At 36.0% G+C, this 12664-nt stretch overlaps 1 protein-coding gene across 1 annotated transcript in view; it reads right to left on the bottom strand.

Moving 5' to 3' along the window:
* Positions 1–6053: 6053 nt before the first annotated feature.
* The window catches only part of HLH54F (basic helix-loop-helix domain-containing transcription factor HLH54F), a 16438-nt gene continuing 9827 nt past the window's right edge, over positions 6054–12664 (bottom strand). Inside the window, exon 3 of the mRNA XM_017611354.1 lies at positions 6054–6450. Coding sequence (XP_017466843.1) covers positions 6067–6450 — 384 coding nt within the window. The 3' untranslated portion in view covers positions 6054–6066. The remainder of the gene's footprint in view (positions 6451–12664) is intronic.

Raw genomic sequence — 12664 nt, 5'->3', positions numbered from 1 at the left:
CGAAGTCTGTTAGATAAGGAAGCAAAGCGAATGGATCTGGTGATAAACGAGGACAAGACGAAGTATCTCCTGTCACTGTTGACAGTTATAATTTCGAGAAAGTAGAGAATTTCGTTTACTTGAGAACCAGCATTAACTCCGATAATAATGTCAGCATGGCAATCCAACGCAAAATCATTCTTGCCAACAAGTGCCACTTTGGACTGAGTAGGCAATTCAGGAGTAAAGTGCTCTCTCGACGTACGAAAACCTTACTCTACAAGTCTCATGTCACTCATCATGCCCGCCTGGTATATGGTGCAGAAGCATGGACAGTGACAACATCAGATGAGGCGGTTCTTTTTTTTTTGATTTTGCGGAAGCTTTACGGGCCTTTACACATTGGCGACGGCGAGTACCGCATACAATGGAACGATGAGCTTCAGTTGGCATAGAAAAAAAAACGACTAGAGCGCTTTGTTGAACTCGGTCAAAATCGCTTAGGCGGTTACAGTGCCAAATAAGAAGAAGAAGAATTACACCTGTCTAATTCCCATGTAGAATTGACCGCTGACCGAGGTAATTTTTTATTCTATGGATAAGTTTTCGAGATATTTTCAATCTACCGTTATTAAACCAGTATTATTAATTTGGTGTAAAGGAGCATAAGAAACAGTTTTTCAAGACAATCATTTTTAACATCCAAACCATCAAATTCAATTTTGTGATTTGCGTAAATGCCAACCAGCTGTTTTTGATCAGCTGTTTTCCTGTTGGCAAACATTTTTCCAGCAGAAGCCAGCAGCTTCCCCTCAAAATAAAATGTCACTTTGCTCTCTCAATTTCCCCTACTTTGCAAGTTTTTTGCGTACGCGAACGTTTTGTTAAACATGAACAATTAACAGCTACGCGAACGCAACTGATATTGCAAAGTTAGCCCTTTTCTCTACTCAAGAGAGCTGAAAACAGAATTAAATTTAGATGTAACAAGCCGAACCATTAGGTACAGATTGGCAGAAGCCAAACTTCCAACCAGAATCCCTAGAAAGGTGCCGTTGCTGAACCTTAAAAACAAAAACAACTGACTTTTGCCAGAAAACATCTTTTGGATCAGATGGAAAACAGTACGTAAAATGTCCTACGAACACAGCCTTTGATCTACATACAGCGTTGGTTCCATTATGGTATGCGGCTGCTTACCTGAGAAAGGCGTTGGTCCAATATTTTGGATAAAGAACGAAATGTGCGCGGTTGACTATGTAAACATATTACAGACGATAAGGCTTCCCTATTCTAAAGAGGAAATGCCATTGCGGTGGGAGTTACTGCAGGATAATGATCCTAAACATGCATCGAAACTCGTAAAATAGTGGTTTAAGAAGGAAAAAGTGAAAGTTATGGAGTGGCCGTCTCAATCGCCAAACCTCAACCCCAACTCAACTTAAAGAAGAGAATGGGGACTTTTAAAGCCAGCAATAAAGGCGAATTGTTGCGCCACATTCTAAAATCGTGTTATTCCATTCCGAAAAGTGTTTGTGCAAACTTGGTTAATTCGATGCACCGAATATGCAGAGCGTTAATCAGGCAAGGCGGCGGTTCAATAAGCTATTGAAACAATAATATTTTTTGTAAGAATTTTTGGCTCAAAGTTTAATTTATTTAGAAATAGTACTTTGTTTCTATTATTTCTTCCAGGCCAAAATTTAAAAAAATGGGCCACAATTTATTTATGGCAATTATTTGCACTTGCAAAAGAAGTCTCGATTTTAATTAACGTAAACAAAATGTACGAAATCGCAATGTGCATGAAAGAGTTCTTCAAACAATAAAAAATATATGAAAGCTGTACGTTTTTATTATTTTTTTTCCAATACTGTATGCACATACATACATACATTATAGACCCAAGTCGGAGAATGATCGATTTTGAAGAAAAGTGGTGAAAAAGAATAAAACACTTTGGTTATTTTGGGTTTCATGCCGCTTTTTATAAAACTAAGCGAAAAGTCTGATATTTTGTTAACCGCCTTCAAAAAAAGGAGAAGGTTATCATTTCGCCGGAATATCTCTTTTACTCACTTGTGGCCCAGTAAAATTAAAAAAAAATGTAGTATCAGTTTTTGTATGCAGTTTACTTTATTTGATACGTAGATGATGGATCCACAGTCTTGCCCCACAAAATCATATGGCAACATTCCGCCACCTTGGATTTTAGGTTTTTTGTTTTTTTTTGCATTTTTCGTAAAATTGGTTAAATACAAATTTATAATATAATACTAGATTGGCGCTTACACATATGTTAGTGTTTGGCCGAACTTCTCCTCCAACTTGTGGCGTGCGCCTTGATATTGTCACACAAATCGGAGGGACCTACAGTTTTACGCCGACTCCGAACGGCGATTGTATTTTTATGAAATACACTCGGAGGTTTGCCATTGCCTGCCGACTGACGGCCGCTGTTAAGAAAAACCTTTTTCTAAATTTTTTGCGATGTTGCTTTGACCAGGGCTTAAACCCAGGTGCTGGTGAGTGAAAGCGCGCACTGCTTACCACTACACCACAGCGGCCGGATAAAAATTTATAGAGAACTTAATTTTCCACATTTTTTATATGAAGTTTTAAAATGTTTTTTCTTTTTTTATTTTAAATAATTAGCAAAAACTGCTAAACCTTTTTACCTCTCGGTTTCGTCATTTTTCAACAATTTCTTTTGAAAATACGTACCATGTTCAAATTCGTAAAGTTGTAGAGAATTTTATATGCCATCACCAACCCTGAAAACGTATAAAGTGAATCGGATCGACTTTAATTTTTTCTTGCTGTCATATTGAGCCGGCCATTTTTGATTTTCCCAGACTGATCTCTGATTCGTAAAAAGCGGCCCCAAGAATCCCAGAGAAAAACCTTTCAAGCGGACCGAACCGATGTTAATTTTTTGGCCGCCATATTGGATTCGCCATTATGAATTTTCAAAATCATACTCTACATAGGTTCGTAATCAGCAACCTCAAACACCCCTATTTCGAGTGCCGACTGGTAGTAGATAAACAACTATTATTCGATTATCGCTTTTCCATGGTATTGTGAACGTCGTTGTCTCGTTCAACAAGTTAGTGTGAATAAATTTTAAGCGATCATCCTTCTACAAACAAACAGTTGAAGAAGGATGAGTGACTAAAAACTATTCACAGTCGCTTATTGAACGAAAAATCGACATTCACAATACCATGGAAAAGCGATAATCGAATAACAGTCGATTTTTCTACTAATCGAAATATATAAATATAAGAACCTGCTGTTACTTTTTTTGGTGTTGGATTCTCTTATCTAATATTTAAATAATTAAACTCATGAAGCCAAGTGTTAAAAAACCACATACATTGTATGTAAGTATTTATGTATACCTTCAGCGAAAAAGTGACAGTTTTCCACCTGAATTATAAAGTTTATTATATTATAAAACTTCGCAAAAATATTTCGAAAAAAAACTTACGTAAGCTGGACCGATTTGAATATACTTTCAAAAATCCCATTTTAAACTTAATAACTTCTATCACCTGATGTAATTTTTTGGAAAAAATATTAAAAAAAAAATTAATTTAATTTATAAACAACTCGATTTTTTGAGATACTTTCAAATTGGTTCAGCTCACGTAAATCTTAATATTTTTCGGATGGAAAAACAGTAGTACCGACCAGGCTAGCCAACTCATTTTCGAGAATTCCCCAAGTTCGACAATGAAATTCCCCGATTTTGCCCGAAATTTCGTAAAATTCCCCACCCCTAGATATCCTATACTTACAAAAAACAAAAACAAAAATTATGTATTTTGATATATGACTGGTCTTTCTTTGTTTTCTATTTTTGAACGTAATTAATCTATGTATTGATAAACCAAACCAAACTTTTATAAAGGTAGTTAAAAAAATAAAGAACAAAAAAATATTTATGTAGATAATATTTACATACATACAGTGGTCGAAAAAATTTACTCGCACCAATTATTATTATTTTTTTGTTACTTAATTTGAGTTATTTTTTTAATAAAAATATAGTTTATTCTTTAACAAAAACTGTATAAATCCTAGTTTCAGACTTTGTGCAATATTTGAAAAATATTCAACAAACCTTCGAGCTTTTTAATCGGAGTTTCTATAAATAATTTGAGTATGCAGTTTTGTAGCCCACTCAATTCTAGAATAATAAAGTGCAAGTTTCAAATGGCTAAAAATTTCCGTTTTAGGATTTTTTCCTAAGTTGTTGCGTTGTTTTATTCCATATAAAAATAAATTAGGTTCATTCGCTATATGAAAGCAAATGCAAAGAAAATTCTAAAAAAAAAACAACGGCCATTTGAAACTTTGTTATACTAGAATTGAAATTCCCCACAAAAAACGGTCCATTCCCCGATTCCCCACGCAAACTGAAATTCCCCGCAAATCGGGGAATTCCCCACGAGTTGGCTTCCCTGGTACCGCCTATTTTTGTACGAAGAGTGATGCACCCTAATATACATACACATTTATAGATATGTGTAAATTGTTTTGCCAAGAGAAATATAATCCATTTTCTTTATTTACGACTTATATTTTATAATGTACTAAGTATAAATAGTTAGCTTTACGTACACGATTGTGTTAATACTTATTCACTTAAAAATATTTACATAATATTTATATTACATACACAGAAGTAATATTTTGGCATATTTTTGTATAAAATGCCTTCTTGGGGCTCTCAAACCCCTATTCAATTTGAATTTCAAAGATCTCAAAAACTATAGCTAACTTTAGAAAAAACGGTAGACAACACTGTAGTTAGCGTATTATAATCTATGGGTTGATTATGAATAGCAACGCAACCTCAGTTGAGTTGTCGAAGGGCAACGCCACTGAAATGAAAATGTGTATTATGAATAGCAACTATAGTTAAGTGTTACAAAGTTGAAAATAATGAAGTTTTGTGGTACCACCAACCAAGATTTGAGTGTAAATAAGCCGTCAGTTGGTAGCTTTCAGTTGCCAGTTGCCATCTGCAATACAATTTCAGACACTGGCTACACAACTGAAGTTCGGTTGCCATCCGTAATCGACCACCCATCAGTTTTACCGCCGGGTGCCTTGTTTGACGGGCTCGAAAAACTACCGCTGTGCTACATATAGGAGTGCTTCACGATAACAATAAAAACCCAAAATATTTTAAACCAATTCAGGGTAATTCGTGAGCTGGCTGGTTGGTGTAGAAGCATCTTAATTTAAATAGTATGATTCTACATAAGTGCATATATCGCTAGCTTAGAGTGAAAAGTTGTTAAGTCCACTTTTTATAAAAACTCATGTTTCGATAAAGGATAAAGGATGTTTTCAAAAGGATAACGGTACTTGTTTTATTTATTCTCGTTTATATTCAATGGAAGGAAAATTTGTTAAGTCCAAAAGAAGCACCCAAAAAACCAATAAGGCCAAAATGTTTAGTACGAAATCTTTTAATAAAGATCGAATCCCTCTGATTCAAATGGAGTTTTGCTTTGGTTTAAACAGCTAAAACATTGTATTTAAAATTGTGCTAAATACTTGAAGAAAATTGCTATTAGAAGTTTTTTGCCTATCCTGTAAAATTTTTAAAATGGGACTTAACAACTTTTCACTCTAAGCTAGCGATATATGTATGTACATACATAAATCGCTAGCTTAGAGTGAAAAGTTGCTAAGTCCACTTTTTATGAAAACTCATATTTTGATATAGGAGGCTAGAGAAATTGAATACGGATCGTTTCGAAAATTATAAAGGTACTTGTTTTATTTTTTCCTCTTCATAAGCAATAAAAGGAAAATTTGCTAAGTCCAAAAGAAGCACAGCAAATCCGATAAGGCCAAAATAATACGACATCTTTTAATAATTATCGAAACCTTCTGATTCTTATGGAGTTTTGCTTTGCTTTAAACGCGCAAAATGTTTGATTCAAAGTCTTGCGAAATAGTTAAAGAAAATGGCTATAGGAAGATTTTTTCGTCTCCTGTAAAATTTTTAAAATGGGACTTAGCAACTTTTCTTTCTAAGCTAGCGAAATATATGCACCTCCTTTTTTATCGTATCGAACTATGCGTATTTGTATGACTTGTTGTATGATATAGTATTTGCTGATGAACTTGTGAAATTTCATGATTTTGTTTAAAGTGATGTTCCGCTTGCGATTCAAAAAAGGTACAATTGTTGTTATTGTTGCTGATGTCCTCTGCCATTGGTTCTTCGTTCGCATACCAATGATGTGGGTGCAAATTGTTCGATTCCTGCTGATAAATGCCATTATTATTATTGCTACTGCTGCCATTAGACATCCGTCCATATTTGGAATAGGCATTGCGTGTATGATGATTCCATTCGGTGGGGGAGTACTGAAGGTTCTGCAATCGATTACTACTACTACTATTACTGCTAGTTTGCATGTGATGGAAACCAAAAGGCCATGTCTGGAAATGAAGAACAAAAAGGAATTTGTTTTTAAACCGGAGGACTTTCATTAATTTGTAGTTTCGTACATAAAAATTCATTCAATATTTTTTAGATATTTAGTAGGAACTAACCGGCTTGACTCGTTTAGCGTATGGCGTTTTCGTTTCTACCAAAAAAAAAAAATATATCTTTAGACTGCCCCTTTCTCTTTTCCAAACCGGTGAGAAAATTCTGTGTTCGTCTCATAAAATGTCGCACTCCAGTAAGGCAAAAAAGGAGCATTCTCTGCACTTTTATGTATTCCTGAGCCAGACAGGAATAAATAGGCACATGCACTGAGTCTAACATCAAATATATCTTGGCACCATTTTTTGGAAGAAATGAAATCACCATTAGATTAGGTAAGGCAATCGTCCCAGAAAGATACTCTGCGCACTTTGTGATGCCACCGGAGACATTTTGTTAATCCATATTTCCCTGAAACCAATTGGTCCCTGAATGCAGTTCATGGATTTTCTGGTCGCGTTAGATTAACTAATCTCATTTTCTGAAAAATATCGGACTTATGGAGGGGGAAAAATGTTTACCATATTCTGTGGTTCTTGGTATTAAAGGAATATTAGAAAGCTTTAAAGTAAGAAGAACGAAGCCTAGGCTGTACTATTATTCCCGCCAAATTTTTGCCAACATTTAAGCTAATGGTAGGTTTGTTCGTCGAGCAAAAAATTTGTACGAATTCGTACCAGTTATCATAATTTTTGCCCAAATCGCGTTCGTCCAGACCAAAAAATTATCCATCACTCAAAAACAGAGAGCGCGAAGTGACTGTTCTCCTGGAGAGAAATTGCAAATTATTGCCGGAAAAATTTTAGTCAGAAAGAATTTGCAATCACGAAAAGCATATGATTGTTGTAGAGCTGTCAAACTATCGACGATACTATCGATAGTATCGATAGTCACCCTTAAGACTATCGTAAAACATCGATGGACTTGACTATCGATAGTTTGACAGCTCTAGATTGTTGCACATGGTTGCATTTTTATTGACGATAATTTGAATAAATATACCTATACGCCACTATGTCTGAAGACGGCGTGCCCGCCAAACTGAAACAGCTGTGTAAAATGACGTTGAGCGATGCCACCAGGGGCGTTCTCTGGTGGCGACATAATTTCAATTCCGCAAAGTGTTTTGCAATCTCAGGTAAAAAGTTTGTTTTATTAAATTTGGCTCCGAAAAGGGTTTAAATTTTAGTCTGAGCGAAATACTTTGTTCGAGCATACATACCATATACATAGAAAAAATTTCTGGGGAATATTTATTGTAGAATATTTTAACGAATCCTTTTCTTTACAGAAGGATCGTTATGAATCCTTATTTCGAGAACGTCCAATAAAGAGCATTTCGGTGGCTGCAAGAGGGTTAAAATACCAAGATCGACCTACTTTTGCTTTGAGGGGCTATGCGAAAGTTGGTGTTTATGCGAAGAATCTCGCAACTGTGGAGCTTTTGTAGGAGAAGATACGTCGATATCGCCTCTTCTGTGGAGTTTAGTGGTGGACGAATTCCTTCAGCTTCTCTTGGGCAACGATATCCGCTGCCAAGGCTATACGGACGGAAAGTTGAGTGCAGCCAATAATAACCTATTGGGCTCTCTACTACACCTGGCGCTGCTCTTGACTCACTGCTGCACTTACCATCACTTTATGTCCTCATACGTGGGGAAACCAGACTAAAAATAAACCGATGTTGGTATAACACTGAGTGGGGCGAGGCAGAAAGTGCTGGTGGCAGAGAACTGAACACATGTGTATTTTCAATGTCACAGGATAGTATGCTACCATTACCTTTGTTGAAGATATTCTATAATGTTGATCACCCTGAGGCTGAATGCTGCTTTAATTACACCACTGAGCCCGGACTCACACATTGTCGAATGTTTACTGATGGCTCCAAAAATGACTCAGGATCTGGGGTTTTTATCGAAGATAATGGGGATAAGCTTCGCTTTTTTCTTGGGGTATATGCTTCGGTCTTCCAGCCTGAGGTATTTGCAATTCGCAAGGCCATGGACTACGTGATGGAAAATAGGTGGGAAGCAGTTTGCGTCACTACAGTGACAGCCAAGCTGCCCTTAAGGCATTGGCCAGCCCTATAACCATCATCAGAAACTGGGTGGAACATTTTTTGTGATTCTACGAACATCTGAGCTCTTTGACACCAAAAACTATGCTTAGGTTTGTTCATAAATCGTCTAGATTTAAAAGAGATTAAAAGGGACATGAAAGCAGTACTATGAACGGCATGTAGTCAGAGTGTTGTTCTCTGCACGCGTTTGTGCCTGGTTCCAACAAAAAAAAAATCCATTGTGCGGTAGTTTGGGTTTCCAGAACTACTCTGGCTAAGGTGAGACAATCGCTTACCAAACCACAACGACCATGCCGGTCGCCGGTATGTATTCATAACACATGTCCGACGACGACGCCGGAAGTAGTCATCGAACTTCAGCTTCTTCATATAAACATAGAACAGGTAAAGAACTCTGCATAGCTATACAGGAGAGGGGTTGTTGCTGTAGTTGTTGCAACAGCATAAAAGTTCCCAAAACAGAAGGGTCCTTGCTCCCGCTAGCTCTGCTTCATAGACTTAGATAGAACCATAGTTTTTAAAATACAGTAATGCAGAAAAACAACCTAGAGCTTTTCCGCCTTCAAGAGGCCCGCTCGAAGACCCCAGAAGGAATCTACGGACCAGGACCAGGATCTCTGTTCCTATGATGAAATTCACCAGTATCATTCCAGTTGCAGTATACGCCTACTACTTTTGTGCGAAGGCAATCATAAATATGTATAGGATACCGAGCTCACATCGACTGCTTTATCGATAATATGTTATAAACTGGGTATCGAAAACGTCGATAACGATGTTTAACTGGGAGTTAAAATTAACCAGACATGGTGACAGACAGGCGGCACTCAAGTTTCTCTTACTTTATGAAATAAAATCATCATTGGTCTTTGAGTGCCCGAGGAAGCTAAACTCCCTTGGCAGGCACAAGAACACCCAGTTGGCGTGGGTACAACCTTGACAAATGGGACTGGAAGGTAACGAGACGACAACCGTGAATCCAGTTGGCCCGGGCCCTTCCTGGGCGCAGGTCCCAATACTATAAAGGAGGAGTTTAGGAGGCAGAGGAACACACTGAGTGATATGAACTAGCATAGTTCGGTAGGAATGCGTCAGCCAGAGTTTACTAGGAGGGTATAACAAGAGGAGATTTTAAAGCTTAATTAATCTTCCAATAGGGAAGCACATTTCTTTCTGTAATGTTTATGTCAAACGATCTCTGCCAGTTCGGTTACTCGACCAGCGAGACACCACTAATTTAATATCTATCTACGAGTATCTACGTGAAGTTACGAAAACGATTCCTTGGAAAATGTTGAAAATATATTCTTTTCCACGTATACATAAAATGAAAGTTCTTCCGAATTCTAATTCTTCAGTGTTTTTTTTTTTTTTTTTTTTTTAATTTTACTTTCCCATGAAATAAATGGATAGCCCTGTATAAAGGAAGTAGTAGGCATTGTTTAGTGGCGCCATATTTTGGTATTCGGAGGCACAAATTCTTTTGTAAAACCATGTGTGATAAATCAAGCAAACCAAATACATATGTACATGCACATCGATCATATAAAATATACATACATATGTATGCTAATTTCGTCTGTTTTATGAATGTGGATCACCGCAAAATGCGAAAAGTGTGAAAAATCAACAGCTGTTCGAGGGGTGGCGGTATGGTTTTGTTTATTTACACGAATGTGATTGCGTTAACAATCACTTAAACATAACAATAACAACACAATTAACAGGCCTATAAAAACAAAAGACTTGGGCGCAAAGGGTGCACACTACAGCACATATGCACATACATACATAGATACATACCTTTGTAAATATTAAATAAAATGCAACAAAACTGCATACAGCCGACTTACATTAAGATGTGAAGGCGTATGTTTAGCATATAAGAATGTATGTAGAATGTACATATATAAGTACATAAACATTACAGAAAGAAATGTGCAACCAACTGGTTTTGTGGAAAATTAAAATATTTGAATAAGAGGAGGAAAACAGCAAACGAAAGCTAAACAATCCAATGCTAACATCTATCCTTCAACCAATGGAGCGCTTTCTATTCAATTAAATTTTTATTTTTATTTTTTTTCAAAAACTTCAAAACATCACTAAAGTGAAGTTGGATGTAGCAGCTTGTTGTGTGCCATACGGTCCCCGACTAGATGGACGGTGAATGTTGATTTATTCAAATATAAACAATACAATTTTGATGGTTCTCATGCTTTTGATCATTAGACTGCCTCCCGCTTCATAGAAAGTAAATCGGTCTTTCTAAGCGCATAAGAAAGTATGGCAGAGTTTACGACACCCACCATTTCAGCGTTATGCTTGAGCTAAGCCACGTGGCAAATATCAGGACGTGAACCGGTTTTGAACCAGACTAACCGATTTTTTCTACTTATCAACTGAACCATTAACCGCACCGAAATGTTCCGCAAATGTTTGATCCGAACCTAAAATGGAACCACTCTCTAGAAAGGTTTAATGTTCATTTCGACCAATATTTAAAAGATAAATGGTCCCCACTTTTTTCTTTTATTAAATATGGTAAATATATTGTATGCACTTATGTTTACTACGTACATACATAGATATAGCGTATGACATAAATCATATATGTATGTTCTCATATATTTTTTTTGGATTGGTACTAAACAAAAATAACTATGTATGTATGTATATATTTGCTTTTTAATTTCCGAATCATTGAATCGAGCCTAAAACACCGTTTTGACGAACTAATCCAAAGGTGCAAAAACGGTTGGAACCGCTGACCACATTTTTTTATACGTTCACGTCCCTCGAAAATACCCTATGAAATCGCATTATTTATAATTCTTTAAAATCCTGACAGTTTATAAATTATAGGACTTAAAAAAAATTGTTTTTAAAATAATTAAATTTTTGAAACAATTCGATACAATTTAGTAATTCAGATGATTTCGGGCCATTTTGTATTAACTTTTCATTTTCAACGTATCAATAAAAAAATATTTTCCCTTTTTTATTTTCTTTAAAAATTTTATTAGACCATTTCGACTCTAATGGCTTCCGAAAAATTTTGTCACTGAAAAATCATAGGATGTGCATAGGTAATTTTTTTTTTTACCATATGAATAGTCGAGAATTTATTTCCAATTTCCAAAAATGACAGCTGTACAATACAATTTAAATTGTAAGAAGGCAAGCTCTTTATTAGTGTTGTAATGACAAAATTAAATTTCGTATAGAGTTTTATTCCGTCACGGATGCCGTGATTTGGGTCCCGAACTATCAAGAATATGTACTTCCAAAAGTGTCCAAATCACGAATAACCATGTGGGAGGAAGCAGCAGCGGGAATTGTTTCGGGAGGCATCTTAATGCACATAAATGTGCATGTGTAGGTACGTACATATGTACCCAAGTAAATATGTATGTGTATACTGAATCAACACTTCGAGCCGGATACTTATGGATAGCGCCACATAAAGTGGTTTGGAATTCACCCTAATCTATTAAAATTAACAGAAGTCTAATATGCAGTCGTTTAAAACTGGCTGTAGAAATAGTTTAAGCCGCAATTACATACACACATATTTACACATGTATGCACATTAAACTGTATCAGAAAAAAACGTTCCACAATTGTATTACGTACAAAAATAAATAAATTTCTCTTTTATTTCTAAACCGCACTAGATAAAGAGGTCTAATTTGCGCAACCTGGTTGAAAATTAGCATCTAACCATGGCTGCGCACATTTGGCATTACAATCAGCTGAGGTTTAGAAATGTCCTTTGTTTTTATTTCTTATATGAGGGAAAGAGGAGCCTATATACAAGATTTTTTTTTTAGTAATATGAGAAGGAAGGATTTTACTAAAAAGTTCATTGCACCTGCTTAGAGCTATTACCGTTTCGATTCTAGTAATGTATTTAAAGGAGCACCTCAACTTTTGACGTAGAATACGTCTTACCTTAAGGTATGGGGGCTATGTTCAAATGTTGTAGTTGTAATTTTTAGAGCTTCACAAAAACGCTTATTGCACGAGAACTAATAAAGCGATTTCAAAGAAAAGTGTGGCGTTTCAAAGATAAAATTCCA

Source organism: Rhagoletis zephyria, unplaced genomic scaffold, assembly GCF_001687245.7.
Source record: "Rhagoletis zephyria isolate East Lansing unplaced genomic scaffold, Rhagoletis_zephyria_1.1 Rzeph_scaffold_00013, whole genome shotgun sequence".
In the NCBI taxonomy this organism is placed as follows: domain Eukaryota; kingdom Metazoa; phylum Arthropoda; class Insecta; order Diptera; family Tephritidae; genus Rhagoletis; species Rhagoletis zephyria.
The sequence above is the reverse complement of the archived record's forward strand: the minus strand, read 5'-3'. Positions and strand labels throughout refer to the sequence as shown.